General features: G+C 29.6%; 1 protein-coding gene and 1 long non-coding RNA gene across 2 annotated transcripts in view; one reads left to right on the top strand and one right to left on the bottom strand.

The window, feature by feature from the left end:
* Nucleotides 1-22814, bottom strand: part of JMJD6 (Bifunctional arginine demethylase and lysyl-hydroxylase PSR) — a 26788-nt gene extending 3974 nt beyond the window's left edge. Inside the window, 8 exon segments of the mRNA XM_067281478.1 lie at nt 2769-2872; nt 2874-2954; nt 3117-3305; nt 3377-3524; nt 3596-3792; nt 12540-12692; nt 13035-13249; nt 22640-22814. Of these exon segments, the coding sequence (XP_067137579.1) occupies nt 2769-2872; nt 2874-2954; nt 3117-3305; nt 3377-3524; nt 3596-3792; nt 12540-12692; nt 13035-13249; nt 22640-22715 (1163 nt within the window). The 5' untranslated portion in view covers nt 22716-22814.
* Nucleotides 340-24247, top strand: part of LOC136984485 (uncharacterized) — a 235093-nt gene continuing 211185 nt past the window's right edge. Inside the window, exon 1 of the long non-coding RNA XR_010882197.1 lies at nt 340-615. This is a non-coding gene — a long non-coding RNA (uncharacterized lncRNA). The remainder of the gene's footprint in view (nt 616-24247) is intronic.

Raw genomic sequence — 24247 nt, forward strand, 5'->3', positions numbered from 1 at the left:
AATTAAATTATAGGATGTTCATAGACATGGTTTTTGTAGAAAAAATAAATTTATTTATAGACTATAAAAAGCAGAATTAAAAACTGAAATTCACATCAGTAATATGCCAAGCAATTCTGATGTGCCAAATTGTACTAAATTCATAAATAGCCAGGACACAAATATTTTGTATATTCCATATATACAAAAAGTAAGCCTATTTCTATCATTTATAAGAATGTGTCAATATGTTTACAAGCCAGATTTGGCCTGAGGATCATATTTTGGATGCCACTGGACTTATTTGGGATGCGGCACAATTTCTGGGTACCTACAGAACATGTAACTCCTGCAAAAAAACAAGACCATAGTGTATATGTATTGTAGAGGCTGACAATAAAATATAACAGGTAAGAAACTTAAAATAATTTTTTTGTAAAAACACAAAAATAATTCTAATAGAGAACTTTTTGAAAACTATGTTAATAGTAACGTTGCAACGAATACCGAATATTTGGTCGGGAGTGTGGCCGAATAGCCAAATATTCGCCAAACTATTCGGCTTGATTAATGCACGTACGAAAATTGGCCTGCAAACCGCATTATGGCAAGGACCCTGCTCTCTATTGGCTCGCTGTCACTACACTTTGCCAATCGCGTTAATTCTTGACGGTTGTAGCGGACAGACAAGAGCGTCATGATAGTATGTGATAAATGATGATATCAAATGAGGATAACAATGAAATGACCTACACGTGTAAATAATGGAAAAAGAACACAGAAGGACTGCAAAGTGAAAATAAATACGAAATTGAGTCGAAAATATAATCGAACAAGTCGAGGCTGCTTATTGGCATGAAATTTGTGGCCGTCAATGCCAAATAATTGTTCTCATAGACTTTGGAAAGCTAAATGCTTGTAATGAAAGTCACTTAGCGTGCACGGGCGAAAGCCTGGGGCCGTTTGGGCTACCGAGCTGTCTGGAATCTGTGAAATCATAACTGTGACTTATACCGACGTCCTATCTCTCTCTTTTCTCCATTATCAACAGGTTATGAGTCATGTAATTGTAAAATGTAAATGTAAAATCTTTTCTTAGCACACCTAAACTTTACAAAAGGAACACACCCTCAAATTCTTAAGTTTCTAAATATTCTTTACTAATTAACGCAGAGCCAAAACTACTGGTTTTGGCTCTGCGTTAATTATCCTATCAGGACTTGTTCTTTTATGTGAGTATATAGATGACTAAACTTCATAATAAATAGGTAGTTTTCATTTGATTTGTTACCTTTTTTTGATCTCTTAAATTATTTTTTTAAGTTATATTACTTTTCCTTTGATCTTTTAGATAAATAAGCAAAAAAATTGCACTTTCCCGAACTTGAAATGTATGTTCGGCATTAATAAAAGTTACCAAAACGATTAATTTACCGTGTTTTTGTTATTTCTTACTCCCGTTTTTAGGTATTCAGTATTCGGTCGAATGTGATTAAATATTCACTGTGAGATTCTCTATAAAAGTGGAATCAATATTAAGAAAAATATTGATATTGACAGTTAATATAAAACTTGCACTAATAAAATATTTACACTTTTATATAATTATTATTAATAAATTTCATATAAATATTAACTATATTGCTAATTAAGGTGACTAAACAAATATTTTTTATTTGAAAAATGTTTTCAGTTTGCTTAGCTTAATAATTAATAATAAATACAGTATATTATCTTAATTTTCAACACATTTTTGTCAAAGCTTACGTAAAATTCCAAAATTTTTTAACTGCTAAAAGTTGAAAAATAATAATCTAATATGTAACACAATACAGAGCTTGAATCTAATGCCAAATATCACATTAAAAAAAAGAACACACCGAGTGCAGTGTTAAAATAATATTCGTTCCATTTTACATTAGAATATTTGTTTTATTTTTAAATTCATTCACCTGAAGTTTTGAACATACGTTCATTGAGACTGTAACGGAAAGGGGGGAAAAAAAAAGCTGTTAACACTGCACCTAGCATGTTTTTACTTTCTTTTTATCTAACCTGTAAAAGTGGATTATCTTTTAAAATTTAATATAAATGTTTATGGTTAAGGTTTGTTATTCTAGAACAGTGTTTCCCAACCCGCGCGTGAGTGTGTCTCGGATGCGTCGTGGAAATATTTCGTTCGAATTGGAGACCCGAACGCCCGGCCGTCTTCTTGTAAGTCAAGCCATCAAATTTCCAACAGATCTATTTTATTCGATATTTGAAAGAAAAACATTTAGTTTTAATTAATTAAAATATTTAAACATTTTTTTTTTTTGTCGAAAGAAAGTAAGCAGTTTTTAGATAGATTAATGTAGATAAATTTTCAAATTCAATACTAAAATATAATTCTATATTATAAAGGTTAAAAAATTGTGTGTTTAGTAATAATAGTTATACATTTTAATATAGCTGTATTTCCGATAATGGACTGTAATAAAATTTTTAATATCACAAAACTTAGATACAAAGTACCTCAACATATTTGACGCCAGAAAGTATATAAATGTTTTAACTGATATCTAGCAGATTTAAGAAATAATAAGTATCATCTTTTGAAGTATAACAAGAATATTAATAATTTAAATAAAGTTTTAATTAAATGCTGTTACGAATCTTGATATAATGAAAGTTAAAATGCTCTTGCAACGGTCTGATTTTACGTGATTGCCTATATATTATTAATAATTGTTAATAGTGGGCCTTTCATTTGACTACAAACGCATTAATTAATATTCTATCGAAATTACCTCTTTCTTTTTCTATCGCTGATACTCTCTTTTCCGGAATCTTCGCTTCCAGAAGCCGAACTAGAACAGCAAGAAGAATCCGACGAGGAAGAGGAACTTGAACCTGCTAGAACTGTCGGAAGCAATGCCCGTATCTTTGTTCAGATCAACTTGATCGGCTATGGTTGCTAATTCTGGTCGTTGATCCTGAAAAAATTTCAAAAATATCAAAGTATAAATCTATATATTAAAAAAATTTACGATAAAAGTCACTTTGAAACATTTGTTAGTAAAAGAAAAAATAGAAAAATTATGTTTTGATATCATTCTTATTTTATGTATACGATATTTTATAATCGAATAGTTTACCTTTAACACACGATACCATTTTCTTGATAATTTTGGTCTTCCCCTCACTGTCTTATGCCAAACGATAGGAAAATTTGTGAGACTACAAAAATTTTGTGTAACTGCTATGGTGTTATCCATATTTAAAACAACATGCCACCAACCACCTGGAACAAATACTGTTTCTCCAGGCTTTTGCAGTATTTCTAGCTGTTTAAGAATAAAAATTAAAAAGAAATATTTCAAAATGTTGTATTATTATTACTATAATTTTAACTTACAGGTTTGCAATCTTGAGGCCAAGACGGTTGCAGTGTACGAGGATATATGTGTTTAAACCATGTAATTGCTTCGTCTCCTTGTTTTCCTCCTTCTTCGGGATGCACTTTGATCAATTCACGAGGTGTATGAGTAGGAAAAAGGCACCATCTTTAAAACACACACATTTTTTGATTAAAATTTAATTCTCTTAATTGTTTATAATTACAATTGAAAGTTACCTTTTATGACCATGAATAAGAGCATTCCAGGCACTTGTACCAAGAGGATCTATGTGAATACCTGTTCCAGATCGAGCCGACCCCATAACAAACCATCTATACGGAGGTCTTTTGTCTTCACCAGCATATTTAAATAAATCGTCACGAAAATAAATGGGTACTTCGTAATCTTCTAATAATTTTTTTCTACGAACATGCTGAAAAATATTTTAATTTTCAATTATATTATATATACTTGGTATATAGAATATTTAAATAGTAAAATAAGATAACATTTCTGACACAAAGCAGATTTAAAAATAAGAACATTGCTAACAGAATATATTATAAATTATCAGAAATTATGCTACAAACATTAAATTAGAAGTTACATGATAAGAACAACTAGAGGTAGACGTCAGATGCCATCTCTTTACAAAATACTATAATTTAATACATTGGGTTCTTGGGATGTTTATACACTTAAATTTTGTCATCTACTTTGATAATGGACAGGTAAAATTGTAATATTTAAGACTGGTGATTCACGAATCCTACTTCTAGTTTCAAGAAAGATAAAATTTTAAGATTTCCCAGTGGTTGGCAATTTAGCAGAATTAGCCCTACAGTTCATTGAACATCCGGTAATAGAAGCCTTTGGTTTTCTTCCAGTGGTTCTAAATTATTTTAATTAATTAATTAAAAATTATAATTATTAAACTTAATAAGAGATGGCACCTAACGCTTCCCTCCAGTGTCAAATTGGTTACATAATTTATTTAATACTTAGCCATATCTAGCCCGATAGAATTCGGTATTTGGTCGATGTCTAGTTTTGTATACCCGGGCCCGCCATAAGTGGGCGTGCAAGGCGTGCACCGCACGTGGGCGGCACGTCCAGGGGGTGGCAAATTGGTTTTGCCGGCAATCTCGGCGTAGGTAGTCGTAGTTAAACAGGGGCGGCATAATCGGTATTGCACACGGGCGCTCAAACAGCTAGCGGCGCTGCTGTGTATACCAAGTTAGCAGAACAGAGATAGCCTTTTAGATTATTGCATTTATGAGAGGGAAAACAGTTGCAGACAATAGCGTATAGGACAGTTTCTTATTCCCTCCTATACATATAGCTCCTTTAAGATGTAAATTAGCATGTTTAGATTTTTCTTAAGAAGAGTAAAACTATTCATTCAATTTAACTTAAAATGGATGTTTCGCACATTTTGGATATTTGTGATGGGTTAAATCAACGGGAACAAAGAAATAACAATATGATACGAGTTCAAATATGAATATTAAGGAATTGAAGCGATCTACTTGAAATATATTTTGACATTGAATTCTGGAATAGATAAAAAATTCATATTCTGAAAATTATATGTTTTACATAATATACATTCTGAATTTTGGCATTTTAATAAACGAGGTTCGTCTGCAAGATCTAATCAATAATTATTATTATAGTTAATAAAGAGATGTGAAAAATAAATATACAATTAACATATATTACTTTTTATATAGAAACATTTTTACAAAGTATCAATCAGTAATAAACAAATTCAAAGCTATTCTTGTGGTAGACGACAAGAAATTCTTTATGAAGTTTTCTTTTCCCCTGTTTAACAAATTATATGTTGTATTCCTTTTCCTCTAATGCTGAATAATTCTTAATTAAATCTATGTTTTCTCTTCTAAAAAACTTTTTGCCATCTTTACATATGTTTGTATTTTCTTTCATTTTATGTGACATCAATCATAAAAAAACACCAATTGGTTAAAAATTTTCAAATTAGCAGGAAAGAGCAATTTTAAATGTAAAAGCATTCATTAAGCCGTGGTTGCTGCTACTTTGTGAAAATCAATTTAAGCCTAAGCCCGGGATTAGTCAGTCCGTAGAGATAGTATAAGACGCACGAAAAATGGGACTTAGTGAACTTTAAACAGGTACCCGAGATAGATCGACGGGTTTGGACAATTATATTAGACAGACGAAGAGTACAGTAAAAGTGGAGCCGTATTTTTCTTCTGTCTTCTAATCGTCAATTAAAAGAGATAAAGCTGCTGTCCATATCCAAATACAATAGTTAGATTAAGTATGCTGCATTCAGAACAGTTTATAGCAGTGGTTCTCAACCTTTTTTTTTTTTTTTACCTATGTACTCCTTTTCCTCTTAATTTTTTTTGTGGACCCCCATAGACGTCGCACAGGAAAAAAAAAAACCTTATATTTTTCACTAATAAGAAAAAGAAAGGAATTGTATCAAAAATAAAAGAAATAGTTGTTTAATATGTTCATTTTGCAATAAATTAACTTTCCTTCGAAATAAATCATAATCATTTACTAAGTTCTATAGATCATTTATAGAATAAAATTATAGAATCAATAATAAAAAATTAAAAATAAATAAATAAGATGGGCCTAAGCAAGTAACGGAGGGGGGGGAAAGGAAATTTAGTCAATGAGCATCCATCCCTAATCTTCAAGATCTGGAACAAACTGACACAAAACCTTCAGAAATGTCACTGTCGAGCGACACGATGCTGATGGTATAAGATTCTCCTAACAAACCCTGGCTTTATAATCTCTCTTTGACCTTTGTCTATGAAATATATATGTTGTATAGGCCTATGTATTCAATATTTTAAATAATTTATATTTTAACCCTTATGCAAGAAATGAGTAATAAAGAAATCGACAATATATTATACTGTAGAAATTTAATTCTCGGTGAAACAATTGTTCCGAAGACCACTAAATATCATCGCAAACCCCCAATTCGGTATTTTTTTTTTTCTGCGGACCCCCAGTAACGTTGCATTGACCCCAGTTGAGAACCACTGGTTTATAGCATAGGTATTTACAATTTTTTTAACTATTAAATTTCCATGATTTGTTAGGTAGAGATCAAGAGAAATGTATATTTTAAGGATGAAATTCTTTGATCTGATCTAGTCAATATACGATAAAAATAATAATAATAATCAGATCAAGATTTATAACTGATTAAGAAATTTAATTTATAAAATATTAAACTTCTTATCAATTAAATTAAATCAATTAAAACATAATTCGAATTAGAGACTAATTAGAAAAATCATATAAATTTTTGTAAACAGAGACAGAAAATTACTATAATAGAAACTATAAAAACTAACACTAGTCATATTCAAGTTTAAAAACTTCAGTCTCTTCTGTGAATCATCTAATGATAATGAGCAAAATAACTTTTGCGATAAATTAGAAATAGCCAAAAGGATGCATTTAAATCTCCTACGGAAAATAAAATTTAAAAAAAAAGTTACTTTAATAAATATTTAATGTCTTCAATTAATAATAAAAAAAAACCAGACGTTTATGTGCTTTTTAACTATCAATATTGCTTAAAATACAATTTACAGAGCTTAATAAATTAATAGAAAACAAAACATAAAAAGATATGAAAGACGTCAACATTCGGTACAGCCAAAAATGCTTTTTAAAAATTAAATCTCAATTTAAAGACAAAAAATGGAAAAAGAAATAGAAATTGTCGAATCCCTCCTTATGGAAACAAGATTGGTTAAACCTATTTGATAGCACGCTCCACAGAAGCGAATCAAATATTTTAAAAATAAATTATTATAATGATTATTATTATATTAAACTTATTATAAAATTTAATTTAATACAATATACTGACCGGGTAGTTTTTACTATAGCTTGCAGTGACCGAAAACGAAAATGTTCAGTTCCCTTTTGCACGTGCGCAATGAATGGATCGAACAGAACATAACACTTAGATAACAAAACTGAACAGAGTCATTGCGCATGCACGTGGATGAATCTGACAGATCCACAAAAGTCTAGATTTTCATTTATCTAACTCCATTCTCAAGAAACTTTCAATAGAAATCACATAACTTCCAGTCTGGACTGGAAGTTCATATATAGTTAATCGGGGCCTCTAGCCCCTAAGCTTTCCATATCTGGTCTTGGTTTTCGTGGATCTACTGTTATCGAGATTAATGATAGATGATAGTGGGAATGTATAGGTTCACAATTTGAAAACTGCAGCCCAATAATAGACATACGTAACAGAAACAGATCATCTTGCATAAGAAATAATACTTAAAACCTTAGGTATTAATATAGAATTTGTTACAAGATAAAAATGAAAAAGCCATAATCTTACAGAAAGTAATGACATGTCAGCAAAATTTTTGAAAACATTATACATGCCATTTCCTAATCTCACCAGTATTTTAGAAAATAAAATAGTTCTGAAACAATAGCTAAAATCTGAAGTTAACAAATAGGTCTTACAAGATTTGACAATTGAATACTGTAATGTCATGAAATTTAAAAAAAAAAAGCAGTTAAATACCACACGTATTTTATCCGAAGTATTCTCCTACTGCCAGGGCCAAATTTAGGCATTTCTAGCTCCCTAAACCGAACTCTGTGTGAAGCCCCTTTTACAATTTTAGAAGTCAATCATAAAAACAAGAGAATTAACATAAATATATTAATTTCAACAATAAATGTTTTATTGTTAAAAAGTATTTTCAACATATAAGATAAGGAAGAAATCACCAGAAATGTAATATAAACAATATTGGTTATTAATATAATTAAATACTACATAAAATAAAAAGTAAAGTGTATTTTGTAGATTTGTAAAAAAATTTTTATTACAAAATTTGACTTCAATTTTCTTTTTTGTAGAAATTTTTGAGGCCCTAAACTACAGCTTACATAGCTTACTTGTAAATCTGACCCTGCCTGCAGCATCAATACAGAGTTGCACAGCCCAGTAAGAACTTGAAAGACCTCTGCAAGTCTTTTGGTATGGCATGAAGACCCAGTGTTATAGCTTTTTGGTTGTCTTTAATGTCTTGAAAATGATGCTTCTTTCTGTAGTGGCTTTAATTTGGGGAACAGAAAATAATTGCATGGAGATAAATGTGGAGACTGGTGTGAATCATTAAGCATATGTACTTGTTTTTGGACCAAGAATTTCTGGGCAACTACTGCCCTGCGAGTTGAAGCATTATCTTAAAGAAAGTATCGATCGTAATTCTAGAAAACTCGTGTATGCCAGTGACAGTTTGATCCTTGGGAAGATATTGATGTGAATAATTTCTTTACTTTTAAATTATTAAAAATCAAAGACACAGTCGGTTGAAACTTGAATCACCATTTATTCAATTTCAATGTTCCAGAATAAATTTTGATGACCAACCTTTCCTTGTAGGCTACTTGGCCATCAAAATTAAGAACAATGAATAAATAACCTAATTAAAAACAAAAGTTTTAAAATTAGAACTGGTAATGCCACAAATGTCTCATTCTCTATCCATCCTTTCAACTTGGGGACTGTAGAACTTACATCCACTAAAAACAACTGCTGGTATATGTAGATTTCCAGCTGCTTCCTGGTGGCAAAACTTTGTAGAATAATTACAGTTCAATTGTAGAAATGGTAATTCCAGTTTCAACACACTGTCTTTGATTTTTAATATATTAAACTTAATTACCATCCGACGATATTCTACAACTGAACTGAAAACTGTTGTAAAAACACACTAGTTAGATGTCTGGCCTTGTCGTTATCATCAAGAATATCTTGACCACATTTGAAGCATCCAAACCACCTGAATATTTGTGCATTAGATAAACATGTATCACCATGCACTTCTACATCAATGTTATTGTTTTATTTTTCAAGTTTACAACAGAATTTGATCTTCACTCCATGGCAGTTTTGTGACAATACTCTTACACTATCCTAACAAAATAGTGGTAAATTTCCCATCATACTTAGTCTGGAACCATGTGATATTGTCAGAAATGCTACAGAATGTTTGCATTTTTTATTATATGGCATTTGTGTGTTGGTCAATATGACATCTGCCTCATTATTAAATTGTCAGACCTTAATTTCAAACAATTACAAAATATTCAATGGAATTATATAGAGTAAAATAGTCATCAAATTGAATCAAAACCAACTAAATATAACACAGTTTTAAGGAAAAATTTTTCCATAGTTAAACACTTCCATATTATGAGTAAGACAAATGAAATTTATCAGAAATACAATAAGTCTTTTTACAGCCTTTATTAATATCAGAAGCAGTTGATTCTGTTGAATGTCAAACAATATTTAAAGTATTACAGAACCTAGATACAGACAATAAATACATCAGAATATTATAGAATATCTACAACAACAGTAGCTCTATACTTTTTCCAGCTATGAAGATAAAAAACAAACCTCTACTCAGTTTAAAACATGGAAATATTACAGCCTAAAACTATTAAAATGGAAAGACACGCCCCGTGTTCAGGTCCTTCCATTTTCAGCATTCTGATCAAGCATCTCATCAGAAACTTGGAAAGACTGACGAGATGCCCGATTGGAGATCATAACCGGAAAGTATTAACAAAGTTAATACCTTCCGGTTATGTAGAATTAATATACTAAGGAAACATTTAAATAATTTTCATTTTGCAGATAATATGGTCTCCCGATTGAAAACAGTAAAGTATCTACAAAGAATAATTGAAAGAACTCATCGAAAAATGCAAAATCAGAGATTAAACAATAATTATGAAAAAATAAATCAGGACAAATCATAAAATTTTATTTATTATGAAAAATTATAAACAGTTACAATTAAATAAAAAATTATAGATAAAAAAGTATTTAAAAAATGTGAAATTATTTAAATGATTTCATTCAATAACAATGAACAAAGAAATAGATTCTAGAAGTGCAAAATCATGGAAAAGTTACTAGTGCTTAAATGAGTGAATGATGTTTTATTTTTCAGCATCAAAGATAAAATTTTCTGTATAATTACATTATTAACATATAAAATTATTACTAAAGTTGGAACAATTCTGTAAATTAATTCACAATGACTTTGCACATGTTTCCAGCACAGAAGTTGAAGTAAAAACAAATATGCAAACTTTTTCAGTCTCATTTAGGGACCATTGTCAGGTTTTAGAAGTTATTTTTGTTCTTTATAAGCCAAATTTCAGCTTAAAAAGAACAAAAAAGTTACCTAAATGAGGCCGAAATGTTCAAATTTTTGTTTTTACGTTGACTTCCATGCTAGAAACATAGGCAAGGTCAGTATGAATTAATTTTTATTACCAACTTATACCACTCAAACTTGGTCCTTAACACAAAACAAATGAATGATATAAAACGTAATGGAAAAGAGCATACTGATAATATTACAGAAGGCTAAAGTCACTATTATGAGAGAAAAACAATAAAAGCCAAGAAAACAACTGTATTCTTGAATTTTTGAAATGGAACTGGTTGGAGAGTTAATTTGTTCCATTGATTATCTTGTGTTTACATTAACAACAGTTTGACTTCCAGAGATAAAGTAAGAGAAGCTGTAGAAGACAAAAGATAAAATGGAGATAGCAAATAAAAAAGAATGAAAGCAGTTGGGGATGCCATTGCCCAGCAATGAAATGTAATAGACTAACAATAATAATGATGTTAATTATACATCAGTTGACAAAATCTGTATTGTCAGATAACAAAGAAGTTATCTAAATTATAAAAATTAAAGAGAGAGAGATATCATAAATTATGCCATATTGTTAATAAAGTTAAGTATATAAGATTATCTTTTTGATAGTTTTATTGATTGTTTACCAATTTTCGAAAGTGGTAATTGGACTTTCTACTTGTTGCAATTGATTAAAACAATAAACGAAATTTGAACTGGAAGTGGAAAACAGTAAAAAATGCATCTCTGGAAAAAGAAATCAATCCTTGAATAATTGCTATAAATTTTTGGTAACAGTCTGAATATCTAATTAATGGAAGAGATGAACTGACTGTCAAAAAGTGGTACTTCATATACTCCAAAGAAGAAAGTTGCATGATGTCAGCTCTGATGACCTGAGAGACCAAGAGTGGTAGATCAAATGAGTGACATTACCACTTCTAGTTATTATGGAAACGGGGCAGGGTGTTGGAAAATATACTTGTTCATGTCTTCTTCTAGTTCTCCAACATCCAGATATGAAAGACCAGTTACAGTTGTCTGTAATTGTACCCATTAAGAAAAATGAACCGTAGGATTTCTTTCCTCTGAGAAATGGAGCAAAAAAGAATTTCACTTTGGATAAATCTTGTATGTGCTTTACAATGGCGTGAGACTTTTTGATTCCACCTTATTAAAATTCACCTTCCACTTACAAGGAACATTGTCTCATTACTAAAAATGGGTATGTTGTAAATTTGTCATCTTCCATGTCACCTTGGTCTGCACACAATCATATTTGTTTTTACCATCAGGTCCCAGAGCTTGTACCAACTGCAACATGTAAAGTTTCATTGATAATCTCTTATGCAGAACATGCCAAATGAATGTCTGCAGCAACTGTAATAGTCAACTGGTTAGGCATGTAGATTTACACAATCTATACTGGAAGATATTTCTAATTGTGTTTACATTCTCTTCCAATACACAAGGTCAACCTTTACTCTCCACTTTACACAAGCAACCTTTCTCTGCAAACTACTTATACCAATTTTATATGGTCTTCCAAGTTTGTGGATCAATTCCAAAATGTAAACAGAACAAACTTTGAAACTATTGTTACCAAGTTTGTCTTTGCTAGCTGCCAAATACAAAATGACCTGTGTTGTGGAGATGACATTTGCCACAATGTTGCTTCCCTGGCAATGCAAACTTATATAAGCATATAGCTATTAACCAGAAGTATGATCCTTCGTTTCTTATGGGAAATATACTAAAACAATTGTATTAAATAGATAATTGTTTATTTTTGAATTTCAGAAAGTCAATAAATCGTTATGCTATCGCAAGTGACTATATTATACTATAATATCCATTCCTGTTTTCAGTAGTAAATTTAAAAAAATGAATAAAACTTATAGTTATATAATTCGCATTTTAATGTGAGAATTTATATAAATTTTATACTTACTTCTCCAAAACTACTATCAAATATATATAAGGGACTATCATCTCTGTTATGTTCCATATAATAAACAAAATATTTCATCTTCAATTTTACACTATAACCTTCATTATCTTCTCCACATTTGAATTTCTGGTTGCGATATTTTCTAGCTAGCCTCTGTTGAAGATAAAAAAAATACACACACATATATATATATATATCTGAATAATTAAAATAACATTTTACATATTAAAATGTGTTCTTTTTTTTCAAAACAGAATTTATTTTTAACTGACAGTGGTAATAAATATCTTTAATATCAATAATAGAATAGAATTTACTCACAAATTCTAAGGCAATCTTATTCAATCTAATAAAAAGAAAATGTGCATAAAAATTTAAAAGACACTACATAATTTTTTATCTTTTAAATAAGAAGCTTTAACATGTTAGCATAGATTAGTTAATTTTTCGGTTGAGCCAGAAAGAAGAAAACTGTATGTATATATAAAGACATACAGGCATTGTCCATTTGTAATGAGCTTTCCAATGATCTGTGCATCCTTTAATAACAACTGGTTGATAGAGTTTTTCATAATGTTCAACAAACTGATCCGGAGACACATCCTTTACGTCGATCCTTTCGACGTTATCTCTCACTTTTGAAGGATTCATATCAAATGTTTCAGCATGGTTTAACTTAATCCAGCCATCACAATCTTTTTCACTGAGCTCTATTTAACAGAAATAACAGTATCAGATTAATATTAGAAATTTTACAAAATAGAGTTGTTATAAATTTAAGTTTAATTCAATATACAATATAAAATATATATATTTTTTAAATTAACAATATTTTGGTATATGTAGGATTTCTAATTACAGATATAAGATATATGAAAACGTCTTCAATGACGACTTTAAGCAATGTTTATATTTTGTGCGTTCGGGAAGCTTATAAGAAGGCGCTAAGAAAAAGGTTAAAGAAAAGATTGATAATGAATAATAAGAAAAAGCTCATATAATATGTACCATAAGAATATGCATACAAAGCTGTCCAGATAATATACTTGAATACACAGTACCATTATGTGTCATAATCTAATTAAAACATTTAAAGTTTTGTTGAATGTAACAAGAGATGAGCAAATATCACTTTTCTCAAATTTGAACATGAACCAGATCTTGAATACCCTGTAAACTTAATTATCTTATGTAACTTGTTTATTCCAATGTATTAATAAATTTAAAAAGTAAAGTAATATACTAAATTCTAAGAAATGACACTTCAAACTTTTAATTTTAAAACAGCTTTTTTAGGTACACTTATCTCAAGTACAACAGATTAAAAATAATTGTTTTTATCAGTGGCATAGTGAGGGGGTACAAGGGGGTCTATCATGCACCAGGCACCACTTGCAGGCACCCAAATGGTCTCCAAGACAAACTGTATGTTTCTGGAGGGGGAGGGGGGCGCCAATAAAGTGTCGCGTCCCAGGTGCCAGTTATGTTCGCTACGCCGCTGGTTTTTATTCTCACCTACTGCAGATTTTTTATTTAAGAAAATTAGAAATCAAAAATGTTCGGAATCTAGTCTGCTTCTTTTCTTACCACAAATTAAATCAGAGGTACTGTCTACATGTAGTGGTGAATACAACAGCACAAAAAAGTTTTTTTTTTTTTAAATTTATTTATTAAAACTTCGAAACGTTTTTAAAGATATTTAGGACGGCAAATATAGTCTTCTGCAATACAATCACACGACAGCGAAAGGTACTTATTAATTATTCAAACATTTTAAAGTTTTGAGTTAGTCCTCCCTTATGGGTGCTCCGGGATCTGCAACTGTGACTGTACGTACGGTACAATATTTGAGGTATTCATAGTATTCAAATTTACTTTTTATCCTGTAATATTCAAGATCTCAAATCTAGAATATTTTCTAATATTTGAGTATTCACCCATCTCTAAATTTAACAAACATTTTAAGTATTCACAAAATTGTTCTTAAAGAAAAAAATTAATTAATTAAATTTTTATCATTGTTAATATTAAACGTATTTGCTTTACTAGTCTGGAGCGAATACTAGCTGTCAAAAACTGTTTTTTAGATTGAATATATAACGTTATAAGAAAACAATAACTTTGAATTATATATCACGATCAATTAGTTTCAAACGGTTGATCCTAAAGTGTATAATATTAATCACTGCACATAAGAAATTTATGGGACATATTTTCTAATCATCTCTCAAAGCAGAATTGATACAATAAATATTTATTAAAAAAAAAAAACTGCTTTTGCAATTAAAAATGTTTTAATCTGTTTACATTAATATACAGGGTGGGCCAGCGAAAACGAAACGGCAGAGTGTTCGTGTTCGTCCAAGCAAATCGCTCGAACAGGTCGATTTTATTCTCGAGGGGACATCTTATGCAATAAAGTTTTTGCGATTCTGAATGCAACAGACAACAAAAAATTTTAAAAACTCATTTATTTTGTATTAACTAAACAAACATTTATTTCGAAAAAAATGTTTGTTTAGTTAATATTCAGATTCGCAAAAACTTTATTGCATAAGATGTCCCCTCGAGAGTAAAATCGACCTGTCCGAGCGATTTGCTTGGACAAACACGAACACTCTGCCGTTTCGTTTTCGCTGGCCCACCCTGTATGTAAGACAATATCTGTAATGATCTATTTGTTCAAAATAACAATTTGATAAAATTATATTATCAAAAATAAAGATGATAATATCCATCTAATTTTCTTGAGGCATAAAATCGATTGTTAATTAAATCATATAAAATATTAAAAGATTGATATTAGTTAATGATAATTTATGATAGCAGATATACAGTATGCAATTAATTTCCTAAAAAAATCACAACAGAAGGTTTCTCTATATACAAAAAAATGTGTTGGAATTAATTGGCTCTAACTTCTACCAAATAAAAATGAAGAATCTAAAGATGAATGACAAGAACATATCTACTTACTATGTAGTGTAGCAACAAAGCTCAATTCTATGAGCAACAAATATTGATTCTGAAGTGAAACAGGTATGATTAAAAATACTAATCCAAAAAATAGGTAGAATTTTAAGTCAATAGGTAATAAAAGCCGCCGACCAGTGGCCGAGCGGTTCTGTTACTAAATGCCGGGAGTTCGATCGCGGGTTTGCGCCACGCTCGGACGAGCTGGCCGCGTGGAGTTTTCCGGTTTTCTCCACGTTTATCACACCCGAATAGGGGCCAGTTTCCCTTACAAGACCTCCTGAAAGGCATTCTTTCCCCTCGCGTAACACCACACTCCAGAGAAAGCAATGGAGAACCACTCTGGTTGTAACTTTCCCCAGGATAAACCTTGGCGCGTTACTAACCACTTATTAACCCGCGCCGGGTGCTTGCCGACGTCAGGACGTTCCGATATGGCATGCACAGAGAGAGGTAATAAAATTGCCGAGCAGTTGGATACACTCTAGAATACGATAATGAATATAACTTCTTATAAAAACTCAAATGAATAGGAGAAAAAATGTATTAAGCAAAGAGAAACTATTACTTCTAAAGATCTTAATTTTAAGAATATGAATATATCATGAATCAAAAAATAAAATATAGTATTACAAACAAATCTTGAGTTAGAAACAGTATATGACCTTCTAATAGGAAATAACTATCACAAAAACAAAAAAGAAGTATCCTATAATCTTTAAGAGAAAAAAAATCTCAAGTATGTTACATAACTTTATGCTTACAAATTAGATAAAATTCTGGATATAGATTGCAAAATTATTCCTGATGAAAACTTCAGAGTGCAGGACATATACCTAAAAGATAAGCTGATGTGAAAAAGAAAAGAAAATTCTGAAATGTTGTACTTAAAATATGTTAACATTCAGTTTAAAAAAAATCTGTTATTAGAAAAGGAGATTAGGATTGAGACAGCAATTGTTGTTGGAGAATATGAATAGCAACTGCTAGTAAAAGAGCAAAAAAATGTGAAATTGAAGAATATTATACTTGTTACTTTAAGAAAACAATAAGTATTGAAGTAAACAAATGTGAAAGTAAAATAAAGCAATAACTTCTTTCGCATAAGACTAAATTACAAAAACCATATATAGTTAAAAGAAGATATCGTAGAGCTTAAATTATCTGAAATAATTGGGACAAAAATTTTGGATAACTGATCACAGTTGATAGGGAAAGAATAAGAATAGGGTCAACGTGTGTAAATATGAGACAGTCTGAAAAATGGAAAAAATATGAGTTGTGAAATTTGACTTAATCTGTCTGAACTGTCCTGTACTAAAACAAAATAAAGTTTATTTAGTGCTTTTTAACATATAACTTTTCTGAATGAAAATGACTATGGTTTCATTGACTCTAATTTTTAAGAAACGCTGCAAAAATAGATGCAAAAACTTTTCTGTTCGTTCAACTAACTTTTGCTCTGTATATATCTGCAAAAACCATGGATATTTAATTAGAAACATGTATGTAGTATATAAACATGGCTCTCAGCTGCTAGTTGTGTTTACTGCATATATCATCTTTTGTCTGAGTTTTGTGCATTTTAAAATGAGACACACCAGATTTTATTCACCAGTCATTACTTACCACAAAACTTTTTTACTTTAGTTGTGCTGTATCGTAGTAAAAATATTTCTTTCTTATAGGTTTGAGTTTTGAATGAAATAATAAAGATGCCAACAATTATCACAGAAAAACTAAAAAGTAGGGTCAATGTGGTAAACATGAGACACAAAACTGATGAATATTTAATCTTATCTACTTCTAGATATCATGGAGCAATGTTTTATACAGAAATGTCTTGCGTTTAACCTGTATTACCTCATTATTAATGTCCCTGTTGGTATAGCAAGTCCTGATGGTGATATAATGTCTCATGTTTTACCTTCAAAAGGTAAAATATGAGACGGAAAAAATCTTTTGCTCAACATTTCTCATACATACAGAAAAAATGAATACTCCATTAGATTTTAACACCATCTGTAGACCTTGTTGTGAATTTCTCTTTGTAAAATACTGATCCGAACAAATGCTGTTACTGAAGTTTTGAAAAGTGTCTCATATTTACCCACATTGACCCTACAAGTATCTTAAGTAAAACAGTAAAAAACGTTTAAGGCATAGAAATTTAATACATACAAATGATAAGAAATAATGAAATAAATTGTATGACTTATTAAAACAAGTACTAGTCTTTCATTACAATATACTGATGAAACTTTGAATTCAAAATAAAAAAATATATTATAAATAACATTAACATTAAATAATGTATAGTACTCATATAAAAATTATTTATACAATTTCTTTTATTTTTTTTTAAAGAAGTCACTTATTCGTCTTTGTTTTATATAGTTTTTTTTCTTCGCCAACTATTCTTTCTGACATCAGCCATCCATCCCTTTCATCTGAATTTGTAGTCAGCAAATATACAAAATTAACACACTTCACCTTGTACAAATACTATATTTTTCCTGTCAGATGAGCTTGGAATTAAAATTTTTTCAGAGAATCTCTTTCTACATTGCTTTAATAACATATTTACCAAATTTGGTGATATCCTGGTTGTTTGTAGAACTCCAGAAAGCCCTGAATAGGAATGCCTAATTATGACAATTTTGTACACATACAAGCTATAATACTATTAATTTCAATGTGTATTCCAGGAAATATCCATAATATGCTATTTTTTTCTTCCTTAAACTGATGGTAATATTAAAAGAAATGCATTAAAAGGTTCGTACTATTATCTGAATATACAGTCAAACCTGTTTTTATGCGCTCTTTTTATGTGCGATTTTTTATTTGTGCGGTATAGTTGGCGACTAGTCTCGTGCGATTCGTCATGTCTCACGTTGACTTATTATAGCTAAATAAACTTATTATAGCATAAATGCACTTATTATAGTAATATTATTGCATGAATATGCGAAAAATGAAATTATTTACTTTTTAAGTCGACAAAACACCACCTGGACAAAAATATGTAAAACAGACGATAGACCAGACGATGCAGTCAAGTGCTGACATCTGTTGTCAATAAATTCTATTTCATACGGTTTTGAGTTATTTTCTACGTGAGACTTTTTTATGCGGTCCCTATTGACCGCATAAAAAAAAATATTTTTTAAATTGTGTTGCGAAAACTATTTTTTATAGCCCCTCGTGAAGTTTCGTGCGATTTTTTTATGCGTTTTTTTTAATGCGGTCCCTATCCCCCGCATAAAAACAGGTTTGACTGTACATAGTAGTAATAAAATATACATTTATTAAGTTTCTATTCTTATTAATAAGTTGTTATGTCTTAATTAAATAAAACTGTATTGATTTATGTTATAGTAACTATAAGTAATTTCAATACATTTTTTTGTATATAAAGAAACCATTTATTTAAACATAAGTTTAAATAAAACCTGAGCTATCTCCTTATCAACTAATGTTGATAATGACATAGCTCGGGTTTTATTTAAACTTCCATATAGATCATTAGTGGGCCTACAGATCAGCAATTGTTATTAGGTAACCTTTGAAGTCAATTTCAATTAACTGATATTCTACATATATTCAAATGGGAAAAGAGGATCTAGAGAGATACGAATTATGCAAATAACAGATGAAATAACAGCATAATAATAGAAAGATAAATAATAATAATAATATAAAAATAAAGAAAATATAAAACTTGCATTGACCTGTATGATAAATAAAAGACATAAGAAAAATAAAAATATTGGACATTTAAACTACCCATATATAGAAGATGAGAACCAAAAGAGTACTAAAAAGAAAAGATATCATACAAGATCAATGAAAGAATATTAACTAAATTTTAAAAATACAATATTTAAGAAACTACAGTATGTAAGAAAGAGGAATTAAACAGTTTTATGGATGGGATTTATGGATTTAAACATTGCAGGTCAAGAAAGTGTACAAATAATGAAATTAAAGATAAATTAATCAATGTACCTTTAATAGTGAGTAAAGTTTAAAGAGTGTTAACATGCCAGGCAAGGACAATTGAAAGTGATTCCACTTCCAACTGCCATGCTTGAAAATGGACTGATAACTGGGTCAAAAGTGTTAGCCTTCTTTCAACTTCACCCACTGTTAAAAATATATTAGTTAATTCAACAAAGTAATGCAGTGGCTAGTTCATCCTTATTCATGTGAAATTACAGATAACACTAGTAATAGATGATATAACAATGTAGTAAAAACTAAAGCAGAATACAAACTATAGGATTTCATAAGATACTGGAATGGCAAATAAATAAGAATGCCTATATAATAGGAAATAGATATATAGAAAAGTTCTTTTAAAACATTTCTTTTGTAGGATCTGCAAAAAAGAATAATGACGACGTCCAAAAATGCCACCATCTAAAGAATTAAATTCATGTAAACTTGTTGTCTAATATAATATATATTTTATAAATATTATCATAATGTAATTATATATGAACAGTCTTAACAATAAAATAAGAAAATGAAACAAATGATATGAAATAATATCTAAATTTATTACTAAAATAAACAGAAGGAGAAGGAGCATAACAGATTTTATGAAGTTTAACTGATCTGTAACAGAAATACTATAATAATAAATCTGACAATACCGATCCTAGACACGTGCAAATTTCGGTTGTCCTGTTTCAATAAATATGTTTTCGACAATATTTGTTATAATGTTTTATTCTAAAAACCGACAAGTATATATACAATTTATAATTTTTTGCTTCCACCATCAAAACAAATGAATTCAAAAGGATAAAACACGATAACAAGTCTTTGGAAATTAGTTTGGCTTTACGGATCAAGAATAAAGTTATCGTTTGTTACGACAATGATGGAAAATTTAAGAATTTGAAATTGTCCTCATTTAGAGAAGATATACATACAGTATATACAGTTTCAAATGAGATGGTACGATAGATATTTTAAAAGAAAAAGAATTCTTGTAGACTGGATACTATCACTATCTAAGACTTATAAGTTGCTCCGATAGGTGTAAGTGCCTATTGCGAGATCAATAATTTTTATATTAATATCATATCCGATAGCAATTTTGTTTATATTTACTCGTTCCTATTTCCTCTATTGATTGCTGTTTTACAACCAAGTCGTTTCATAAATTACACGGTGTGATAATATTAGTTTACAAAATAGAGTAAATTCTAAATTAAAATTCTTCAACTAAAACTATAGTAATAGTGTATTAATGTCTCAAATTTCACTATTTTGGATCAGTAATGCATTATGTAATGGAGGCATTATAAAATTAAAAAGTAGATTTTACAAATCATTGATAAAACAAACAGTAACAAATGATGCTTATGGCATTGCAGGTTTATACAGAAACTAACTGTGCACTTCTAATAACGAACAATCATTAAGCAGAAATGAAATTTAAGGAAATACATTAACAATAAAACTTTATAAAGAAAAAGATTTGAAAATATTGAGGAAGAAATATTGAAAAAAGTATCTTTTAGATGAAGACTGAAATAGCTTGGCCATTTTCTTAAATATAAAAATATATATTTAAAAATTTTAAAACGGAGAAATTCAACGTACGTGATCTGTTAACTTTTTAAATCTGAAATAGTTGAATTATATATATAAAAAATATGAATATCAGGCCATATCCAGAATCTTAAAAAATATGTAGTGTACTAAGTATGAAAACACCAAAAATGAGCTTTTTTATTTTTACTTTCAAACAGCAAATCGAGATACACAAATCAATAAACCAACCAAAGCCGAATTTTCGAGCTGGAATCGACTATATTAATATAGCAGATTCCGGCCCGAAAATTCGGCTTTGGTTGGTTTATTGCTTTAATATATCGGGTTAACTATTGACGTTTCTTTATGCTGATACGTATCTCTCTAAATTGCATCTGATAACTGCTAAAAGTTTTTTAAAAAATTAAGATATCAATTAATACATTTCACCAAATTTCTATAAAATTCGGGAACTAGGCCTATTCATTAATAATTTTACAATAGTAAATGACCTAACGATCTTTTCTTATATTTGACTACGATCAATGTTATGGAATATAAACTACACAAAATCAGAGAGACTAGGTCTATCGCAATTCATAAAAAAAAAGTAAAGTTTTGAGAAAATCGGTCAATTTTTAATTCTTTCGCTCTCGAAATTTAGATGTAACGTATTTACAACAAATAAAGTTAATTTATGTCTGATTATGATTCATCAATATTCTATTTTCACATATAATTTTGTTCCGTAATGATGATCAGTGTAAGTTATAATAATGCAATTGCCTCGTGGAATTATTAGTTTTTATATACTATTTTGAGGTTTGAGCTTAAACATAGAAAATTATTCGCAAGTAAAAAAAGAACTTAAAATATTTTTTCATCCGAATTCTTAAAGTTTATTTCTTACGCAACGCTCGGAACCCTATTGCGAAATACCGTATTAATCGATCAAAATTTGTAGATAATTTCAATTGTATCGTAACAGAAACGGTCGGCATTACTTAAGTTTATATATATTTAAATAACGTCGATCGAATTTATCGTCACGAAAACTTAATAAGAATTTCGGTATAAAATTTTAATTTCTTTCCACATAACGTTGATAACAAAACGATGTTTTCGGGACGGTGACTTTACATTTATTAATATAACCGACGTTTTGTCGTACAATACATTTGTTATATCATAATTTTATTGTTTTTATTTCCATTTATTTAATATATTATTCATTAGTAATGCTGCAAAAGTTTCATGATTAAGTAATTCTTGTTGAAATGTTCCTGTAACAGATATGATGTATTAGTCCATGGGAGCAAGTTTCATCTTCAAATCTTTTTTTGATAATAAATGAATGAATGAAACATAAAATCTGATCATAAAATTTTAATTATACAAAAAATGATATAAATTAATAACTATATTGTTATAACTAATACAAATAGATTTATTAATGGAAAATTATTTTATAATTTAAAATTTCGTCTATATAATAAAAGGTAATTCTTCAGTGACGTCATAAACCGACACCGAATATATATATATGTAACTTATAAAAGAAAAAAAGTTTATATTACCTGGCCTGGCTTTTAATTTCGCTTCGGATATTCTCTTATTAGCCCTCCGTTCGAATTTTATATTTTCTTGATCCATATTTTAATTTTTTAGATTAAAAACGAATGAAATATTCCCAACTTTCAAACATACCTTACTCCGTCGCCATCTTGTACCTAAATGATCCTTTATTGTAAAGCGCCATCTGTTGAAAATATAATACATCAATTTCAAAAGAGGTCATTGCGAAGTGCTCGAGCTGCTGTGTAATAAAGCATTGTTGTGTGTACTGTGCTGTACTTTTATTTGCGTTATTCTACGATAAAAAATAAAAAAATGCTTCGCCCGATTATGGTAAATATTATTAGAAGATTAAATTGCATATCGAAAGATGATTTGTGTATCAAGGTTGAGAAAACGTTCAGTGCTAATGCAGCAGTTGCTGATAGAAAGACCAGGCATTTTGTGCTGTTGAATCATTTCCGAAATTGCACTACCAACGAAAAGGATAACGACGAATCTGCAGCAGTGGATCCTAGTAAAGATAGATCGAAAGTAATTTCTCCAGAAACCAGTATTCGCTATTTGGAAAGTAAAGCTTACCATGATACTTACCAAGATAAACCAGTTTGGGTTCCTTACCGAAGGAATTTTAAAGGAACGATTGCACCTCGCACTAGGAAAACGTGTATCAGGGCCGATAAAATTTCGACGGGTAGCCCGTGTCCCATTTGCAGGGACGAATACTTGGTTTTACACCACACGAATGTGAAACTGTTAAAACAGTTTATATGTCCGTACACGGGGGAAATTTATCCCACGGATAAAACGGGATTGTGCCAGAGACAACAGAGGAATCTTTTAATTGCTATTCAGATGGCTAAAGATTACGGCAACATCAGTTTCGAAGTACCGTTTCGGAGATACGACTACGAGGAATTTTTCTCCCAGACCATCTGCGGTTAAAAGTCTTTGATTTCTAGACAGTTAACGCTACGATAAACTATTGTTTAAACATTATAGAAATTTTGTTTTGATTAACTGTTGAAAAGATGATTATTATTTAAAATTCAATTGTATTTATTAGAAAGATTATTAAATACAATAGAAAAATTATTCATGCTTTTAAAATTATCTACTTTTGACTAAAAATAATTACTGCATAATATTAATAATACCTTCTGTTGCATCTGTGTAGTAAAATTACAATGCAGTTATTGGACAATTTAATTTAAAATTAAATATATTTTTTTATTTCTGCTATTATTAAAGTAATAATAATACCGTTAAAAATTAGCTTGAAGTAGAGTTTATGTTTACATAGCTGTACCATGTTTAGAATGAACATCTATATGTAAAAACCAATTATATAAAAATATAATTGTATCAGAGAAAATTCAGTTTTTACATTATACATACTGAATAATAAATATATTAGATACTTCAGAGTGTTTCTTAATAAATTATATATTTAAATTGACTATATTTTATGGCATTTAAGATACAGTCCTATTTCAACACAGAATATTTAGGAAAAAACTATTATTATATTTAAGCTATCTTGCACTTTTGTCACTTGCCAAATTTTTTGGTTTTTTACTGTATTATGGTTTAAAAAAAAAGTAAAATTA

Source organism: Centruroides vittatus, unplaced genomic scaffold (genome assembly GCF_030686945.1).
Source record: "Centruroides vittatus isolate TY-2023 unplaced genomic scaffold, ASM3068694v2 contig_920, whole genome shotgun sequence".
In the NCBI taxonomy this organism is placed as follows: Eukaryota; Metazoa; Arthropoda; class Arachnida; order Scorpiones; family Buthidae; genus Centruroides; species Centruroides vittatus.